Source organism: Procambarus clarkii, chromosome 26 (genome assembly GCF_040958095.1).
Source record: "Procambarus clarkii isolate CNS0578487 chromosome 26, FALCON_Pclarkii_2.0, whole genome shotgun sequence".
Taxonomy (NCBI): Eukaryota; Metazoa; Arthropoda; class Malacostraca; order Decapoda; family Cambaridae; genus Procambarus; species Procambarus clarkii.
The window spans coordinates 16,100,637-16,123,495 of NC_091175.1; the positions used below are offsets into that span (position 1 = coordinate 16,100,637).

General features: G+C 38.3%; 1 protein-coding gene across 1 annotated transcript; it reads right to left on the reverse strand.

Moving 5' to 3' along the window:
• Positions 1-9,900: 9,900 nt before the first annotated feature.
• Positions 9,901-10,296, reverse strand: LOC138368795 (octapeptide-repeat protein T2-like). The gene has a single exon (XM_069331493.1). The coding sequence runs from the start codon at positions 10,294-10,296 to the stop codon at positions 9,901-9,903; it is 396 nt and encodes a 131-aa protein (XP_069187594.1).
• Positions 10,297-22,859: the final 12,563 nt, after the last annotated feature.

The following is a 22,859-nucleotide window of genomic DNA, read 5'->3' on the forward strand; positions in this document are numbered from 1 at the left end:
TTTGTTTATTATATATCGTTTGTCTGAGTTTCTGGTTTAATTTCTTGAGTCAAAATTCGAAATTCTCTTTAACAAAAAATACTACCCATTCTCCTTGTTTAATGGTTTTGTCAAGGTTAAACAATTTATATCCCTTAATCCAGTGTTTTACTGAAGTTCTCTGAAGACAACATGAATATGTATTTCTTAAATTACAATATCATGTGAATGGATACTTTTTTTCATCGATTTTCTTCTTATAATCCTGATATATATATGTGTAGTATACCTACAGAGAATCTGTTAACTTATACGTGTGTATCTCCCTCGACCATCATCTTTAGAACACTACCCCATTAATCACTAAACTTTTCTTATTACAATAACACTGGTTTGTCACCATGAAAGGTTGGGAGTAGCATCACACAACGTCTACTCTCTCATCAAAAGCCCACACCATTGTCTTCTATTAGTCTAAATTACCCTTCTATTGAACTTACAAATATTTCCTCTCCTGCTCTAGATAATAGCACCTATCATACATATCAAATCTGCAACATAATTTTTTGTATCTGTCATTGACAATTAGTGCAACTGATTTTCAAAAGTTTTAACAACCGGCAGGTGATGCTAATTGTCCTGGATATCCATTCATTCGTCTTATCCAGGACAATTAGCATCACCTGCCAATTCGTCTTATAGGCAAAAATTTCCACATTTCACTCTCCGTTGGTCCTAATTAGTTCACATGCTCTATTAAATTTGGCTCACAATTGTTACTCCTACACTTTCCTGCATCAATACAGCCAGTGGAGAATTTGTTTTGTCTAATTCTTAAGATTTTTTCATATTCCCCGGCAATAATGCGCACACGTTGCTAATAATTCCCTCGTTATCTTGAGGTTATCTTGAGATGATTTCGGGGCTTTTTAATGTCCCCGCGGCCCGGTCCTCGACCAGGCCTCCACCCCCAGGAAGCAGCCAGTGACAGCTGACTAACACCCAGGTACCTATTTTACTGCTAGGTAACAGGGGCATAGGGTGAAAGAAACTCTGCCCAATGTTTCTCGCCGGCGCCTGGGATCGAACCCAGGACCACAGGATCACAAGTTCCAGCGTGCTGTCCGCTCGGCCGACCGGCTCTCGTTTATTATTCCTAGAAAACATACTTGCAACCTCTTGTGTCTCAACTATTAAAATGTTCCTACTTTGTATTATTGACCTTAATCTAATGGTTGCTAACTTCTCACGGCTTTCATCCAGAAACAAAGCAGATTATTTTTCAATGTTTGTTTCACCGTGAGTCTCCTGTTATAGTGTGAGTGTTTTCACATTTCTTGTTAGAACTCTGCAACTAATCGTGAGGATCTCCATAACCTTGTCTACCACTACACACACTCGAATGTTATGATATGTGTGGCAAGCAGATGTAGAGTTTGAGTTTTTGTGATGTGTGAAAAAGAATATTATGTTATGGACAAGTGAATTCACCCAACTATATCAACGAAACTGTATCCGCCTGTTTGTCGACTCTCGATCTCAGTTGGTCGATTTCAGCTCTACCGGAAAAACAATTCACACAAAGTCCGGGAAGAGGTTAAACCTTTGACAAGTGACGACATCATACGCGAAAAGACACGACATACATTCTTCATCAGCACAGGCAGGTGAATACAGTTTTGTGGATATAGTTGGGTGAATTCAGTTGTCCATAACATAATATTCTTTTTTACACATCACAAAAACCCAAACTCTACATCTCCTTTTCACACATTTCATAACACTAATAGGGAAAAAAAATATATTTACAATCGTTCTTTTCCCCCCTTCCTGTAAATTTGTTAAAGTTATCATGAGAGAAGGGAGTTGCAGCTTCGTATATATCCCCAAAAACACTACCACCAACACTTTGTTGGCACTTAACCACCAGGCTGTCTGTACGGCAGTGTGAGTCTGTATCTGGCTGTATGTTTCATAATAGTGTTTCCATGGGGTGTACCACCACAACTACACCACCGAGGGGGATTAATGTTATTAAATAATAACAGACTCAGGATTAACATTGGCTTGTAATTACAACACAATTACGCGGTTTATTGATGGTACATATGGTTAAAGTTTTTCTAGACTTCAGTAGTAGTTGATGAAGATTCAAGAAAATCATCCACACATTGAAAATGTGTTGGCATTTCTGTTATGAAGCACTGATGTATTCTGTTCTAGAGCATAGGTGTATTCTGCTCTAGATCACTGCTGAGAGGCTTTGTTGCCACAATGATACACCTCAGAGGTGTTGTGGTCACAATGGTACACCTCAGAGGTGTTGTGATCACAATGGTACACCTCAGAGGTGTTGTGGTCACAATGGTACACCTCAGAGGTGTTGTGGTCACAATGGTACACCTCAGAGGTGTTGTTGCTACAATGATACACCTCAGATGTTGTGGTCAAAATGATACACCTTAGAGGTGTTGTTGCCACAATGATACACCTCAGAGGTGTTGTGGTTAAAATGGTACACCTCAGAGGTGTTGCAGTCACAATGGTACACCTCAGAGGTGTTGTTGCCACAATGATACACCTCAGAGGTGTTGCAGTCACAATGGTACACCTCAGAGGTGTTGTGGTCACAATGGAACACCTCAGAGGTGTTGCAGTCATAATGGTACACCTCAAGAGGTGTTGTGGTCCGGTGATACACTCCTAGACTTTAATATTCCTTGCATCTCTGCTTGGCTAACTTTGACTAACTTCACATATTGAATTTCTCATCGCATTTTTGTGGGACGCAAATGGAATTTTCGTTCCCTGCGTGGTTGAGTCTTAGAGCATATATATATATAAAATGTATATAGGGCTTTATAAATTATCAAACGTATTATATCAATAACTATTACTAATTCTACTGTATGTTTCTTAGGGGCTTAGTTTGGGAAAATATTTGCTAAAAGGTTAAATTTGCTGCTAGTGAGCTCTGCAGGAATATATATATATATATATATATATATATATATATATATATATATATATATATATATATATATATATATATATATATATATAAATATATATATATATATATATATATATATATACATATATATATATATATATATATATATATATATATATATATATATACATATATATATACATATATATATATATATATATATATATATATATATATATATATACATATATATATATATACATATATATATATATATATATATATATATATATATATATATATATATATATATATATATATATATATATATATATATAAAACAAATTCCTTTCTACTAGTCGAACTTTTCCTTGGCCGTCTATGCCTTCAGGCGTCAGAACCCACATGGGATTTGAATTCAGAACGTTTGTTGTATGACTGTATGGGTCAAAGTTAAATACAACCGAGAGATTCATTGAGTTTTGGAGTATATGCGGAAATACAACAATACAAAATTATGATGCTTGTGAATCCCTCATCCAACCACTGTGATATTTTTATTTGAAAAACACACAATGAAAAATATTTTTATATACAAAAAAATACACATTGCTTGGGAAGTCAGTGCAAATGTCAGTGATATTAAAAAAAAAATCGCTGGGAAACTATTTATTTTACACACACTTTGTCTCCGAAGTGGAATTCTGTACAATGACATTAAAAAGAAGAAGTTACCAAGCCCCAGGTTTTTTTGAGCTCTCGTATGATAATCATCTAATAAGGTAGTCACGACTCGTTTTGTTTGAGCCCGTCTGGGGCTAATACCACAGGTCAGATGGGAGCAACGCTATGCTGCTGAATCTCTCTACTCCCATGGCCACTACAAATACCCTCGCTGGAGGGGGAGCGAACGTATTTTTTTTGCATATTAGTGTTATGGAATCTGCCAGAGGGAGGCGTAGGGTGGATGTATTTGTGACGTTCGACTGTGGAGAAATATTTCATGTGAGGGACGGAATTTGCGCTTGTATAGCGGGAGGGTGTGTGGGCGAGAGAGAGAGAGAGAGAGAGAGAGAGAGAGAGAGAGAGAGAGAGAGAGAGAGAGAGAGAGAGAGAGAGAGAGAGAGAGAGAGAGAGAGAGAGGGAGAGAGAGGGAGAGAGAGGGAGAGAGAGAGAGAGAGAGAGAGAGAGAGAGAGAGAGAGAGAGAGAGAGAGAGAGAGAGAGAGAGAGAGAGAGAGAGAGAGAGAAGAGAGACAGAGAGAGAGAGAGAGAGAGAGAGAGAGAGAGAGAGAGAGAGAGAGAGAGAGAGAGAGAGAGAGAGAGAGAGAGAGAGAGAGAGAGAGAGAGAAGGGGGGGGGGGGGGGATAAATACTCACAAAAGGACAAAATTTTCTACCATGGTGTTTTCCTCGATGAAAGTGTTCGCGACTTTGAAACAGAACAATGTCATGAATAACAGTGGGTAATGGGAGTGAGTAATAGCGTGGGTAATGGTAATGAATAATAGCGTGGGTAATGGTAATGAGTAATAGCGTGGGTAATGGTAGTGAATAATAGCGTGAGTAATGGTAGTGAATAATAGCGTGGGTAATGGTAGTGAATAACAGCGTGAGTAATGGTAGTGAATAATAGCGTGGGTAATGGTAGTGAATAACAGCGTGAGTAATGGTAGTGAATAACAGCGTGAGTAATGGTAGTGAATAACAGCGTGAGTAATGGTAGTGAATAATAGCGTGGGTAATGGTAGTGAATAACAGCGTGAGTAATGGTAGTGAATAACAGCGTGAGTAATGGTAGTGACTAATAGCGTGAGTAATGGTAGTGAATAACAGCGTGAGTAATGGTAGTGACTAATAGCGTGAGTAATGGTAGTGAATAACAGCGTGAGTATTGGTAGTGAATAATAGCGTGGGTAATGGTAGTGAATAACAGCGTGGGTAATGGTAGTGAATAACAGCGTGGGTAATGGTAGTGAATAATAGCGTGGGTAATGGTAGTGAATAATAGCGTGGGTAATGGTAGTGAATAACAGCGTGAGTAATGGTAGTGAATAACAGCGTGGGTAATGGTAGTGAATAACAGCGTGAGTAATGGTAGTGAATAACAGCGTGAGTAATGGTAGTGAATAATAGCGTGGGTAATGGTAGTGAATAACAGCGTGAGTAATGGTAGTGAATAACAGCGTGAGTAATGGTAGTGAATAATAGCGTGGGTAATGGTAGTGAATAACAGTGTGAGTAATGGTAGTAATAGCGTTGGTAATACATTAACCTCTGAGGCCCGTATTGGAATCTCCGATGATTAGATATAATCAACATTGAAAATTACAATGTTGATTATATCTAGTGCAAATTATGAAATTATGAATTCAACTTTTAAAGACTGTCTTAAAACTGACAATGATTCTTAGATATATGTTATTCCTTACGGAAAAACTGTATATATTAGAGATTTGATAATTGAATCAATGCATAAGAAGATGACTACTTACAATTCCCAATAAGTGCTCTAGATATTGAATTAAGTAAGGAAAAATAATCAAATTCTCAGATAATTTCAAAATGTAATATAAAATATTAAAATTCCAATTTATTTAAAAATTCTTCACGACAGGGTCTGTATACTCTAGGCGTTGTAGCAGTGTCAAGATCACACAGTTTTTCTTTTCAAGAACACTTATGTGAGGGTCAGAAGCTTGTGGTTGGCCCACTCCTTGCATCCCAAGTTAACATTTTGTTCATATTGTGATACAGTTGGTGATATTCTACATGTATTTGTCTCTGTGGTAGGACTTAGTGATATGACTGATTTTAAGAATTGATTATTGGTTGATTCTGAGTTTTGTTCAACTCATTCTGTTTTAACCTCCAGGTGTCTACAACATTGTCCTAATTCTGTGCTTGTGGGTCACTAGAGTTACTCGTGGCCCCTTAGTTGCACACCCTTTGGTGCGTGTGGCTCTAAGTTGCACATCCCTTGGTGCGTGTGGCTCTAAGTTGCACATCCCTTGGTGCGTGTGGCTCTAAGTTGCACACCCCTTGGTGCGTGTGGCTCTAAGTTGCACATCCCTTGGTGCGTGTGGCTCTAAGTTGCACATCCCTTGGTGCGTGTGGCTCTAAGTTGCACATCCCTTGGTGCGTGTGGCTCTAAGTTGCACACCCCTTGGTGCGCGTGGCTCTAAGTTGCACATCCCTTGGTGCGTGTGGCTCTAAGTTGCACATCCCTTGGTGCGTGTGGCTCTAAGTTGCACATCCCTTGGTGCGTGTGGCTCTAAGTTGTACATCCCTTGGTGCGTGTGGCTCTAAGTTGCACACCCCTTGGTGCGTGTGGCTCTAAGTTGCACATCCCTTGGTGCGTGTGGCTCTAAGTTACACACCCCTCGGCTCTTGTGGCCCACAGGTAACAGAGCTTTAAGTTTGTATATTTCCCCGGTTTTATCATTTTTCTGCTTGTCGTCCCAGTACTTAGCTGCTGATGTCCTGTTGCTTCCTTGACGGACATATTCACTTTAAGTCTCCCATCACCTGTTCCTGGACGACGGTGTCTCTCGACGCTTGACTTGCGTCTCCTGTTCCCTGTGCAATACGAGAGACTTTCTTTCCTTGGGGTGACAAAAACTATTTTGCTGGCAAAATTTTTCCTCTTGCTCGAGTGCAATTATTATTTATGAAAATGATTATTTGTTGGTTTCTGGCCTTTGGTTAGTTTTTCTTTGGTACCTGACACAGTTTCTCTTTGTTTTTGTTTGTTTTTTCTGTTTTTGTTATGTATATTATATTATATATATATATATATATATATATATATATATATATATATATATATATATATATATACTATATATATATATATATATATATATATATATATATATATATACTACTTTCTGAGGTGTTCACCATCTTACAGTAGCCAAAAACTAAGTGAGTATGACCGGTTACTGAAATCAATGCTAGAAAAAGCCCTTAACCTCTCTCTCGATGACCTACAGTGGAAACAAGCCTCTCTTCCCGTAAGACTTGGGGGCCTCGGAGTTCGAACAGCAACGCAAATCGCTGTTCCAGCCTTCCTGTCCTCCTTATCAGCATCCGACGACCTTGTGAAGGAAATTCTACCTGCCCACTTACATCAGCTGGCAGGTGTACATGATCCCAATTTTACACGCTGTGCCACAGAGTGGGCCTCTCGTGCAGGCCAATCACCTCAACCACCATCCCCAAAAGCCCACAAGCAATCCAGCTGGGATGGCCCCCATTGTAGACCAAGTTGCTGCAGAGTGCCTGGGTGCTGCAACAACACAACACGACATTGCTCGCCTCACAGCAGTAGCAGCACCACATGCAGGGGATTTCTTGTTAGCAACCCCAATGTCGGAAACTGGCACGCGTCTCACACCACACGCCCTCCGAATTGCTGTGGCCCTCCGCCTTGCTGCCCCAATCCACACCAGATATAGGTGTATTTGCGGCGAGGTGGTGGCTGACAGGTACGGCCACCATGGCCTACTCTGCCAAATCACAGGGGGATGGCACTCGAGGCACAATGAAGTTAACGACATCATCAAGAGGAGCCTCACCACAGCTGGATGCCCAGCTGAAAGAGAGCCCCGTTACCTAACGCCCCCGTAACTCTGATGCTCTTATTGGTCGCCCGGATGGTATCACAGTGAACCCCTGGAAGAATGGCAAGCAGTTGGTATGGGACTACACGTGCGTATCAACCCTGGCTAACACCTACATTAACCTCAGTGTTGCACAACCAGGTGGCGCTGCCACCCACAGGGAAGCAGCCAAATCCCGTAAGTATAGTGAACTGGATCACCACTACAATTTTGTCCCCATTGCTTCTGAGACACTCGGCGCCTGGGGTAAAAGTGCTACCAGTTTTTTGAAGGAACTGGGTTCTTAGGCTCATTGAAACAACAAGGGACCCAAGAGCTGCAAGCTTTCTTTTCCAGCGCCTCAGTGTGGCGATACTGAGGGGAAATGCGCACTGCATCCAGGGTTCCTGCCCGCCATCTGAGGAGCTGGAGGAACTCGACAACCTATGATAACCATCTTTGTAACCCATATGTAACTCCTTTTTTGTAACAAAGTTCAAATAAAGTAAATATATATGTGTACATACAAAAGAATGGGGGTGGTAGGAGAAGATAATATTAGTGTTCAGTGAGAAAACACAAGGTCTCCTCTGAATACTTTTTATTTTCTTCTCCGAGGCTATGGGTCCCCACATTGGCACCAGAGGTGGTACCCTCACTAAAATATATATATATATATATATATATATATATATATATATATATATATATATATATATATATATATATATATATAGATATATATATATGTATATATATATATATATATATATATATATATATATATATATATATATATATATATAATATATATATATATATATATATATATGGAACTTTATTGTACAAGTTACATAATTACAAAATGTGGCCTTGACACACAACACAACCAATTGAAGTAAAATGAAAAACCCACCAACGGAATACCTTAATATATATAAATATTCATATACGTAGTTTCAGATTGTTACTAGTGTGTCAGCTACATCATGTGATTGCACGCTGTTTCAATTATGAGTAATGAAAAACAGTCTTTGTTGGATGCTACCGAGTTTGTCAGTGGATAAGACCCAGGTTTTCACTGTTCCCACCAACCTAATGTACAATTGTATTTACGTGGCCAAAAGCATGTTTAATCCTACCAAAACCACTTAAAAATTAACTTTCAATAAAAGTATGATGAAATATTTTAAAAATTACAGAATATCTTTGCATATTTGAGTCATCACATACCCCAGCAAATATGCTATATTCAAAACCAGCAAAAGAGGAATACAAACAGCCCTGCAGATCACTGCGCGACCTTCTGAAACTGAGTGCGAGAGACCACACCAAACTTCCTCGGTAAACAGGACGGGGAATAAGAAACACAAACTTGGGGCAATAAGAACAGAAGAGGCGGCTGAACCTTTGACACGCAGGCCCCAATGTGTTTACCACGGCCTGGATTCTTTGTTGATAAACGACCCGGTAAGCATTTTCCCTGATTTATGGCGTCTATATTTTTTTTTATATGTATTTTTTTTGGTAGAGGCCTCGTTGACTATGTTGGCATACTCGTTAACGGTGTGTTTGAGTTGGTTGATTCCTCCGCACTGTTGTGTGGACCTGCATGAAGGGTTTTTGTGTGTTAGGCATTTTTTGGGGAGCTCTGTCATTTAATTCTTTGTTTATTTTTGTAAATAGAAGCTACTGTGTTAGTACTGGGTAAATAGTTAATTCTTTTAGTGCTATTTTTGCCCACATCTCACGCGGTTCTGTGCATGAATTGGTGGCAAAGGGCTTTAGTGTATTTACCACTGGCCTATGTACACTCATCTGTGTGTGCAGAGAAATTTCTACACCCGACTCTACAATATGTATTTGTATTTATATATTTATATAAACACCTGTGTACCTGTGTTGGGGTGGAATGGGTCGTGTGATTGACTGATTGATTGATGAATATTAAGCCATCCAAGAGGAGGCACGGCATGAATAGTAAAAGGTAGATTTTTTTGGAGTGAATGTGATCTTTGGTCGTGTTGTGTGATGATGTTAATGATAATGAATGGTGGACGGGGTATAGGAGATTGTATATGGTGGACTGTATATGGTGGATTGTATATGATATGAATGGTGGCGGGGTATAAGGGCTGCGGGGCTTCCGAGAGAGGGGCCGGGGTATAGGAGACTGTGGTTGAGTGGTTGTGGTACAGGGATTGTGGAGGAGAAGTGTCTGGGAAACGGGCTGGGTTGAGATTATCGGAGGTACGCGGGGAAGGAACGGGGACGTCACTTTAGCCATTAAGCCAGCACAACTCAGCCACTTTGATGAATCCTTGGTTATTGGTTCTAAGGTTTTCCGCCACTCTCTCCAGGTGATCTTTACTCTTGTGGCCCACCATCTGGGAGTAGCGGGTGGCTTATAAGCGGGTGATGGGCCTCTCTGCCTATTTGTCTGTGTCTGCTTGTCTGCGTCTGCTTGTCTGTGTCTGTTTGCTTGTCTGCGTCTGCTTGTCTGTGTCTGCCTGCTTGTCTGTGTCTGCCTGCTTGTCTGTGTCTGTCTGCGTCTGCTTGTCTGTGTCTGTCTGCTTGTCTGCGTCTGCTTGTCTGCGTCTGTTTGTCTGTGTCTGTCTGCGTCTGCTTGTCTGTGTCTGTCTGCTTGTCTGTGTCTGCCTGCTTGTCTGTGTCTGTCTGCTTGTCTGTGTCTGACTGCTTGTCTGTGTCTGCCTGTTTGTCTGTCTGTCTGTCTGCTTCGGTCTTTTCTTCAAGCCTCGACATTTTTGTTTACTCGAGACCAGGAGCAGCTGAGAACAATTTGGGAACCATTTAAATTAAAATGTTTCAAATTTATAATTTTGTTTATCGAGAGCCAATCGTCTCGAGAGAGTCCTGGAATTTATTTTAAACTTTGTTCGGTAAGATTCCGAGTGCTGCATATTTATTCTAATTTTCTTTAGGAATACAGAGCACATTCGCATAGGATTTTCGATGCTGACTTCGTTTATGTGAACTTCTTACCTGGTATTATTCGGTTGATATCGGCGTTGGTTCAAGTCCTGGGCAGGAAAAGACGATTGGGCACCGATTCTTAATTACTCGACCCTGTTCACCCAGCAGGAAGGAAAGGGAAGGGCTCTATCAGGAGAAAGCGCCAAGCCATTACGCTTATATACCACTAGGAAGGGGTCAGGATAAGGAATTGGGATGGGTCCGGAGGTAAGGAATGGTGCCCAACCACTTATGGACGGTCGGGGATTGAACGCCGACCTGCATGAAGCGAGACCATCGCTCTACCGTCCAGCTCAAGTGGTTGGGTACTTGGGCTGGACGCTTGGGCTTGAAGTAAAGGGCATTCCAACAATTCTAAATCAAAACTGTAGATTTCTCCAATCATCATTTACAATATCATGTAACGGATCAAAAGCAAGATTAGAGAATATACCCATTAATACAGATATATCTGCCTTTCCTTCGTAGGAGGAAATTTCAGAATGAGTTGCATCTAGGGAGGTACTTTCCTCATTCCAATGATTTTACTTGAAATTGGGGCAACAAGTTTGATATACAAATCTAAACTCTTAACTCTGGCTCTAGGAACAAGAGAAGCTTCTATATTAAAGTCTCCTGAATCATTCACTGAACTTCTTAACTCCAATAAATATCTGTTGCAGGTTTAAAGTTATGGGGATCTAGAGGTGTATGGTGTATATAAACACCTTCACTTTTCAATTTCTTTTTCATTTTAGTTACAAAAGGTGGAATGTGTCTTAGGCACTGAGGTGATCTGTAAACTGCGTACAACAATGCTGCGTGAATTTTCTGAGCAGAAACTAAATGTTCTTCCTAAGTTCGAAAATTTTGTCCAACAAATTTCCTGGTGGTACCGGAAAAATGCACCGCTGGCTGGTGTTCACCGCTAAATGGTATTTGTTCCAAAGGTCATGGACTCTCGATTCTTGTTTCATAATAACCTATCATTAACGTTCTGGCTAAGTAACAAAAGTTACTTAGGTTAAGAACCTAAATCAATACAAGGGTGTGTGCGATTACTTTTAACGGCAACAAATACTAAAATTAATATAGTATATGTCACTACCCTAAGACAGATGCATGCATAATTTGAAGAGATTGTTTTTTATTATCGGCGTGTCATAATACTTGACTCAAGAAAATCTATATAGCAGGACGAGGATCGAACTAGGTTCTTGGTTATCCCAGATGCGCGCCTGAACCCATGAGCCACGATCGGCTAAAAGTTATAAAACCTGGGATGTGGCGGATCTACCAGGAGTTTTGAGGCATCGAGCTGGTAGCTAATTCAAGCTATGAAAGATTAATTTCACGTTTGTGTTGGGTCCTACAAAACCCCCACCTCGAGGCATAGGAACAAAATCATACATTCTGGAATGTTGACATAAGCATCTGGTATGGTGCCAGATTCATATGTTAACTGCTGACTGACTAGTGTCAGCAGTTGACATAGCATCTGGCATCATACAGGATGAATATTTCACGCTGTCCTATAATGAAACATTTTCGAATAAAACAAATATTACGTATCGTTAGTTGAGGCCTAGTTAGACTTATAATAGATTTGTTTTTAAATATTTCGTACACCTGTCTTTCTCCAAACGAGAAGCGTATGGTGATTATAACTATTTGGATCAGAGTTTTAAACCAGCCAATCAACTATTCATTGTTTAATACTTTTTTAATTTATACCAAACAGCCGCATGCTATTGTCCATCCTAACGAGAATTAATTTACTAATAAACAATATGAAAGGCAAAAACCTTATAAAGGTGTGACCAGAGAGCTTGTTGTGGTTGGGAAAAAAGAGGTAATTACCATGGATCATTTTTTTCCTAAACGAGTCTTAATTGCTTCTATTTTTCCTATCCATGGTTGAATGAGGCCACTTTGTTTTCAATAACGATATGTTTAAAGAAAAAATTACAATTTATTTTATTTACTAATCGTCATCGTTTATCTTTGAGAATCGGGCAAATCTCACCTTACAAGTTGGTTAATTTATATAAGCGTCACTAAACAAAATTAAATAGAATTTGTCTGTAGATGGAATGATAAATCATAAGTAAATTTATTTAGTTAATTACTATTCCTCCCGTGGGTGGTGGTGGACCCTATACTCATCCCGTGGGTGGTAGTGGACCCTATACCCATCACGTGGGCTGTGGTGGACCAGACCCATCACGTGAGCTGTGGTGGACCAGACCCTTCACGTGGGCTGTGGTGGAAATGGTTAGAGAGAGACACGTAATGGGTTCAGGAACTGAGCCCCACAGTTCATTTAGACAAGCAAAGTAACAATCTTGTGAATATAGTTACCTCACGCAAGGCTGCACGTCAGCAAGCTGCACTCAAACTCATCAGCCTTCTGACAAACGTCAATAGTGCTCCTAAAACCACCAAAGCACGGTACAACCTCCTACTATTTGGGAATGCATGCCTTGTCATACCACCGAGGAGAGACAAGTCATTAGCAGCCTCAGTAATTAGGGCAATTAATGACTTCCCCAGAGAAGACAACCTTGTCCGCCTTCCCTCTCGTGCCAAGAACACCAGCCGCAGGACCACCAACAATACCTCTCCTAAGAACCACAAAATGAGAGCACAGATCACCAGGAAAATAGAAGAGGGCAATACCACAGGTACAATCAGAATTATAACCAGCGAGGACACCATTGCCCCCAGAAACCCCACGACAGCACGGGCTCTACAAGTCAAACACCCGGAGAGAGTTCCATATAGTAGCATGGATACCCAGGAACAAATTGCTGGAACCGAACCTTTAACTGTTCAAGAATCTGAGGTGTAAAAGCAGCCATTTCTTTCCACCAGGTTCCGTAGGGGGCTTCCCAGGCCTAAGACCAAAGCACATCAAACAAGTGCCCAACTTAGCTCCTGAAGATGTCAAAAAGATCTTTATAGTTAAACTCAAGATTCTCCAACATGCGTTTGGCTGGCGACGTTCCTGAAAACATCAGGCCTCTCTTTTATGGAGCAGTCCTCTATGCTTTAAGAAAGATGGGGAAATCAGGCCCATTGTCGTTGGCATCACCTTCCGACGCCTCGTATTCAAAGCTATACGAGCTAAGTATAACTCGTAGCCAAGGCTGCAGTGAGATTAGTTGGCGAGGAAGCAGCCACTACGTTGAAACCTAATCATCTTGGGTTTGGGATCCCTCTAGACTGTGGAGCTGCAGCGCGTCCATATATATTGCCAATCTGCACTAGTTATGCTTGACTTAAAAATGTCTTCAATCAAGTCAGAAGAGATGCCGTCTTCCGAGCCGTACATAGCCATTCCCCTCCCCTTTATCCATTCATCCAATCGTGTTACAGTGGGGATTCTACTTTTTGAGAGCATAAAACTGATTCCTGTGAAGGAGTCCAAGTGGGTGATCCCTTATTCCCCCGTCCTTTTCTGCTCGGATATCAAAGAGGTCACTGATAGACTCACAAGCGAGCTAAATATCTGGTTACTGGATGATGGTACTCTTGCCGGATCCCCAGGTACCATTATCGAGGATATGTAAAAAATCCAATAGTAAGAAGCAACTTCAGGCCTCATTCTCAATGCATATGCATTCAAGTGTGAAATAAATCTTCACTAACCCAGACGTCACCGAACAAATAAAAACTGTTCTTCCAGACATTTGCATTATTGAGTCAGCTAACTGTACTCTCCTGTGTGACCCCATTTGCCTGCGTTCAGCACATCAGAGCCTTCAACACCACATAGATGTTGGAAGACTTACCATTGTGTATACATTGTTCTTATATATTACAAGACAAATGTTCTCAAGGTATCCCCACCTGGCCTAACTCCGTTGACAAGCAGAAGTTAGCAATCACAACACAATGCGCTCAGCAATCAATAGCCTCATTCTTAGGCTGACTCATTTGGAACGTGTTTGGTACACAAGAAATCATTTCAACCGACCATGTGAAAGCTTTAGCACGCAGTTGGCTCCTGGATCATCATAGTTTCCTATTCGATAGTTATTTAACATTAAAGTTTTGTTAATTCATAATTGTTACAATAATACATTCATAAAATAAATGTTTCTAGTCAGGCTCAGATGAGCTTCAGATGGACGCGTAGGGTAACAGCTCCTAGTTTACAGTTCACTTGGAACATCAGCACAATTTGCAGAGAACCCTAGTCAGAGAGAGAGAGAGAGAGAGAGAGAGAGAGAGAGAGAGAGAGAGAGAGAGAGAGAGAGAGAGAGAGAGAGAGAGAGAGAGAGAGAGGAGAGGGAGAGAGAGAGGGAGAGAGAGAGGGAGAGAGGGAGAGGAGAGAGAGAGAGAGAGAGAGAGAGAGGAGAGAGAGAGAGAGAGAGAGAGAGAGAGAGAGAGAGAGAGAGAGAGAGAGAGAGAGAGAGAGAGAGAGAGAGAGAGAGAGAGAATATGTTAGAGAATGAGAGTGAGGAGGTGGAGACAGAAGCCGTTGCAAAGACATTCTACCCAATCTCATCGAAGGTGCGACATTTTAAGGATTTCCTCCTCTCCAGCTCGTATTGCAAACGTTCAGACGCTCTACATGGCAAAACCTCATGGAAACGGAAGATCACTTTGGGTAACTTTGCAACAAAACCCACCAACGAAAATATTTAATGCAAAAATACTTGTATAAAACAGCCAGTTATATCTACTGTGGTATCTACTATGTCTCCAAGACAAAATTGTGGTTTAGATATGCATATAAAACATGAAAATCAATACCCACTGACTCTAACTTGCAAATATAGAAAATATATTACAAACCTTTGCAAAATACCTATTTCCACATTTTTTTAAATTTTCTTTGATATCGGAGCTATTAACACTACAGATAGTCTGGATAAGATTGCTGGCAGTTCTAAAAACACATTACAAGGCCCCCTACACCCCAAAATATCATTACATCCGAGCCACTTCGCAATTTCGAGAGATCTAGAGATGCTACAAATCTCAGATAAATTAAATTCACCTGTGTACGGATGAATTGTTTCTTACGAGAAATATATGAAATCGCTGCGGACTTTCCTCCAAGGCAAACTGCACCGAACACTCTTAACACCAGTCGAAAAAATATATATAAAAAGGCACTGAAACACGAGAGAGAAACAGGCGATATTGCCTGGAGATCAAACGGCGTACGGCTCAAGACTGCTCTATAAACTTTGTATCGGGACGCGATGAAAGCACCTTCCCTTCCCGAACTCAAAGCTTGTGCCGTAAGACGGAGCCATGCAAATGGAGATCTGATTGTAAAAGTGACTGAGAAACTTGTACGCCGACAAGGAATGAAGGGTTTATTGAAAGAATCTCAATGAAACGAAGAAAAACTGAAGGAATACAAAAATAACATTTGGAAAAATACACAATAATAAAGGGAACTTGCAGAAGGTCTATTAATTTATACGAGGCAGCTGATATTTATATCCACCAAGCGGACTCATATTCATGTCTAACCCGCGCTTGAAACAAACCAGCGATCCCATATCTATTGTGTTACCGGGTAATTTATTCCATATAACAACAGCCAGACCACGAGAATAAATATGAAGAGTGGAAATTCTGAAGGATTAACAAATATGAAAAAACGCGAGTGAAAAAAAACAAGAAATAATAGGTTGTGATGCTTTGAAACCAACGTCAAATTTGAAGTGGTTCTTGCCTAACAAGACGCGTAAGATCCTGCACTATCTCACCAAACCTCTATAACCCTATGCTCATTGGCCACAGGAAGCGTGAATATTGTGGTGCTTTTATCTTCACTAAAGCCCCAGCCGTAAACTTCAGCCCAGAACAGAACTGAGGAATAAGCTATTATATATATATATATACACATAGAAGTGTGATGCACCTTAGGTGTGACTAGAAAAGCGCTTAAAAACTTGTCATTTCGATATAAAATAATCACAAAGAGGTTCAAAGAGTTGAAGCAAGATTTGAATTTATGCATTCAATGGCAGGAGAAGCAATTTAGTCATCCCAACACACATATAATGGTCCAGAACGGACCGAAACGTCGGACTTAACGTCGGAAACGTCGAAACGGACTTATATTTTCAGATGTGTGGGTTGGGTGCCTACGCTTCTGCACATTTTTATGAGCAATTTAAACGTTGAAGAATTGGCTAAGAAAGACTTTTCCAGAAAGATGAAACAAATTCTCATGAATTAAAATGTATTAATTATTGGAAAAATTTAAACTTCGAGATCTTCAGAGTAAACCCCGTGTTTAATTCGGCGGTGTTTGAAAATCCAATAAACCCCATCACAGTTGAAACAATTAAACAAAACAATTACCCAGAAGCTAAAGCAGTCTGAAAATTACCTGAACTTAAGAAGTCTCGTGTAATTAGCGATATTAATTTAGGCTCACTAAGAAATACTTGCATGAATTCCCTTGTTCACTTTCCCGTTATTAGTATGACGACCAATCTCTACATTCTGCAATTAAAAAAAATTACATTGTATAAAATATGAAGGAATTTAATCCAATGGTTTCAAATATTCCTTAAGTATTACCGGTAAGACCATAAGAATAAAGTAAACCTCAGAAAGGCAATTGGTTCATACGAGGCAGTAATTTTTTATATCCATCCAAACTCATTCATATATGTCTAACCTACGCTTGAAATAATCCAGCCATTCCACGTCTATTACGTTACCCAGTAATTTGCTCCATAAATGTTCCAAACAATAGAAGTAAAAATTTGCGTATTTCACTATTTTAATCGTTTTTTGTCCTTTTTCATGGGCAATAATCTTGTACATTAATAAAACAACTTGTGTGTTAAAAATCTCATCAAATAAAAGACTTTGAAGAATCTGGTAGAAATCAAAATTTTCACTCTCAATGTATGACTATAAAGCCAAGATCAGAACAAATTGACGTTGCCAAAAAAAAAGAGATCAAATATCAAACCTAATAAAACAATTACGACAAGAAAAGACCGAACAACTATTAAGAGTATCATTTAAATTTTGGACATCTTTCGAAACCTTTTAGATCCAGAGGAAACCAGAAACATACTAAGATCACTGATATTTAGTCTGAATGCATTTCGCTACATCATTTAGATGTACTACTACGGGCATTGGAAACTTCGCTCGGAGATATAAAAAAAAGGTCTAATCATCATTCAAATTCTTTCATCTTAGGCTCTCTGCAACATACACACTTTAAGGTTCCCTGCAAAACGTATCCTTCTGAAACATCGTCGTTAAAGCTACAAGCACGTATAATAACAGACATTTCAAAGCCTTCGTGAACAATAGCTTGAAAACAAACCAAAATCACGCTCGCAATCAACAAAATATTTGGAAAACAAATTATTATTGTTGTCGAACAGAAATTTGTCCATTTATATGAGCCATGAAAACTGAAATGGCTTTGTTGAGCGTAGCTATTTCCTGTTTAGGTTTCAGTTTTTCGTATGCATGCATGCTTTTGTGCAGGTTTCCTTGTGCTAGTTGTCAGTAATATAATATATATATATAATATATATATATATTATATATATAATATAATATATAATATATATATATATATATATATATATATATATATATATAATATATGTCGTACCTAGTAGCCAGAACGCACTTCTCAGCCTACTATGCAAGGCCCGATTTGCCTAATAAATAATATATATATATATATATATATATATATATATATATATATATATATATATATATATATATATATATATATCGTACCTAATAGCCAGAACGCACTTCTCAGCCTACTATGCAAGGCCCGATTTGCCTAATAAGCCAAGTTTTCATGAATTAATTGTTTTTCGGCTACCTAACCTACCTAACCTAACCTAACCTAACTTTTTCGGCTACCTAACCTAACCTAAACTATAAAGATAGATTAGGTTAGGTTAGGTAGGGTTGGTTAGGTTCGGTCATATATCTATGTTAATTTTAACTCCAATAAAAAAAGTTGACCTCATACATAAAGAAATGGGTAGCTTTATCATTTCAAAATAAAAAAATTAGAGAAAATATATTAATTTAGGAAAACTTGGCTTATTAGGCAAATCGGGCCTTGCATAGTAGGCCAAAAAGTGCGTTCTGGCTACTAGGTACGACATATATATATATATATATATATATATATATATATATATATATATATATATATATATATATATATATATATATATGTCGTACCTAGTTGCCAGAACGCACTTCTCGGCCTACTATGCAAGGCCAGATTTGCCTAATAAGCTAAGTTTTCCTGAATTTATATAATTTTCTAAATTATTTTTTATGAAATGATAAATGTGTCCATTTCATTATGTATAAGTTAATTTGTTTAAATTTGAGTTAAAACTAACGTAGATATATGACCGAACCTAACCAACCCTACCTAACCTAACCTAACCTATCTTAACCCAACCTAAACTATCACAACTAAGTCAATAAATTATGGTCTTAATATAATATAACAATAACAATTCAAAAAACTAAATGGAAACAATTTATTGAAAATAAAAAAAATCACTCGGCCTATTAGGCAAATCGGGCTTTGCATAGCAGGCCGAGAAGTGCGTTCTGGCTACTAGGTACGACATATATATATATATATTAAACATGACCGAAAAAGTAAGATTAATAATTCTAACACGAATTTTCTCTATCTTTCTTACGTTTCTTTTCACTGTTGATGGTAATTCAAAGATCAATTCTCCAAAATTCATTTTTATTTGAAATACTAGAAATAAAATGAATTTTGGAGAATTGATCTTTGAATTACCATCAACAGTGAAAAGAAACGTAAGAAAGATAGAGAAAATTCGTGTTAGAATTATTAATCTTACTTTTTCGGTCATATTTAATAATATATGTCTACAGGAAAGACTGCTACCAAAATATACTAATATATATATATATATATATTCAGTTGTATATAGTCCTGGGGACCATTCAGGCTTGTTTGCATATATATATATATATATATATATATATATATATATATATATATATATATATATATACATATATATATATATATATATATATATATATATATATATATATATATATATATATATATATAATATATATGTTGCAACCCGTTCTCGCAAATTCGTAAAGTCAATATTGACTTATTAACTACGTGCATAGGTGATATACTAAACATAATAGATACCCTTAAAAAGATTCATAGAAAACACCAACCTTACCTAACCTTGTTAGTATCTTAAGATAAGCATCTTATTGCTTCGTAATTACAATTATTACTTAACCTATACCTATTATAGGTTAGGTAATAATTGTAATTACGAAGCAATAAGATGCTTATCTTAACATACTAAGTAGGTTAGGTAAGGTCGGTGTTTTCTATGAATCTTTTTAAGGGTATCTATTATGTTAAGTATGTCACCTATGCACATATTTAATAAGTCAATATTGACTTATTAAATTTGCGAGAACGGGTTGTATATATGTATATATAACAACTGACATGACAAGCATTTTATTAACAATTTTCTTTACTTTTTAATTAAAATTCATGACGTTTCGAATACTTCTCGTATTCATCATCAGCTCTAAAATACAAAAGTTAAATTAAAATTATTCTGCAAAACAAAGAATTCCTACCGGAGAGGATTACATATTTTAAGATATGCAATACAAAGTGACACTAGTTACAAAACAATAATAGTTAAACCACAGTTCAACTTACGTAAAGTGATCAAACAAAGTAAAATTTCATAATCTTCAACACTGATACCCAAAGCTAATTCGAAATTACAATTATAACTACAAACTTTCAAAAAAACTTATACAAAAGACAAGCATTTTAATACGTACGTGTAAATTAACAAACATTAATATTCCACAATATTGAACACTAAATGTTATACTATACGTCCAAATTAAACAAATATAACTAGCACGAGCATAGCCTGAAGATGTGTTAGGCTCGGCCGTAGCTAACCCGAGCATAGCCTGAAGATGTGTTAGGCTCGGCCGTAGCTAACCCGAGCATAGCCTGAAGATGTATTACGCTCGGCCGTAGCTAGCCCGAGCATAGCCTGAAGATGTATTACGCTCGGCCGTAGCTAACCCGAGCATAGCCTGATAGAATGCTCTTCAGTACATACCACACACCTGCTCAATCACGCCAATGCTCACAATAACATGATCAACGTACACGAGTAATGTTAACAATCGTCGCCTCTCTCACCAAAAGCAAAAATAACCTCGACACTTTCCTAATGAGATGCACAAGAATTCGCAAGAACCCTGAACTGCCTCATAAGATTTTATGAAACAACGAGCTTAGAATATCTTATAAAGGAAAGGGTGTATTTCACACGGCCTGAATATTGCCTCCTTAACGAAAATATTTTTAATGATTAGAATATTCGATTGATTGGAAACCTAACTCGAACGTGAGTTAAAAATATTTAGGCATAACTTTAGCTTATTACGTAATAATTTAACATTATGCGTAATTAATTTTAGTGTTAAAATATGCGAGAAAATAATTAGAGAAAAGGTGCTTCTCTGAATGCATGACTGAAATTAAAGAAACAAATACGTATTTGAGTCATGAAAGAACATTATCAATTTTGTGTACATGCATATCTCAGCCCATCCTCCTAAAATGATTGTAGTTATGGTTACTATTACCAAAAGTATCCATATGTGCTGTTGGATCTTTAAATGTTCACGTTTTGTATTACTTTGTCCAAATGACTTTCTAGAAATTCGAAAAAGTAAATAATAACTTACCTAACCCAACCTAACTAACCTAAACTAATATAACCTAACCTCACCTGTCCAAGCAATCCTAGGAATAATACGCGTTAACTTAGGCCTAGCATAATATATATATGTGCTATACTAGACCTAAGAATGTTTAAGTCTGGTTTTTATCTCTTTTGTCTCTTTGACAAAAGAGACAAATACTATTATACTATTAAAAATAGCAGTACAAAAAATGAACATTTTGATGATGATCCAACAGTACACATTGGTACGTTCGACCAAAGAGTTGCTATAAGTACTACCATTTTAGGAGGATTGGTTGGTACAGGTTAAAGACTCTGAGAGGAAGACTCTTACAGAGAGAGAGAGAGGGTGGTGTGCTATTGAACGGTAAATATCAAAATAAAACACAGACGTCAGTGTGTATGTTACAAGAATGGGAAAGTGAGCAGAATGTTTATAAATGAATTATAAATAAATATAAATAATTTATAAATGATTTGTATAAACACTAATCAACAGGAAGTCAAACTGAAGGATGAAGGCTCCACAGCTCACAACAAAAGGTCAAACTTAGGGATAACGTTCCAAGAAGAGTCAAATTATTGCCAAGAGAACCAAAACCTAGCCTAACTATCCTAGGCCTAACTATACCTAAAATTATAATACACTTAAAATTCGAGAATATGCCGTTTTTGTAACACATTACATTAATATTCGGGACGAGCTAAAGATACTTTATAATAATGGTGTTCCTGTGATCATTCTCTTATTCGAAACTTCATAACTCAAGGTTATTATTGGTTATTATTGAAACAACAACCTCGTAGTTGTTTCTACGAGGTTGTTTATACCAATAAATTTATAGTGGCTTCGGAGCCCATAAACTGTTAAATAAATGTAAACAAAGCCAGAATGATTCAATGAAGAATTTCAGGTTTCGTAAATGATTTTGTAAATGCTAGAATGTAACAGTATTCACTATTTAAAGAGCAGATAGGAGAAAGCACTAGTATATCAGCCAGCTTCCCCCACGTACATGATAGCTGGAGACGGGGCTCAAGAGTAGGACCTCGCATCCATATGACACAGATAGGTGTAAGGGCATGTACACATTCATGTACGTACGTGCAGATAAACACAAGTGTACACAGGCAGAAACAAATACACACCAGTCCCCTTGTAAACTGATTACTTATGTATTAACTTCATAAATTACTATGAAAGCAAGCGAAAATGAGATGAAAAGGGCTGTGTAAATACTATATATTGTGTGTTCGTAGGACTCTGAGGATAGTTGCAGTGCTGTGGGGGGTGGACGCATTGTTGTGGGGATGGTTGCAATGCTGCGGAGGGTGGCCATAACACAGAGGAGGGATGAACATAATGTTGTAAAGGTGGACAAAGTGCGTGGGGGGGAGTAGGGTGGACACAACTAGATTGGTCTGTACACTCACACTACTTGTAGACACCCTACTCTATCCAACCCATAATTACCTCAACCTAGAGGCACTCCGCTTACCCCTACCCAGTTCTCACACCACCTAGAGTCAATGCACTGACCTCCTCCTCCCCCTGTAATGATTAGA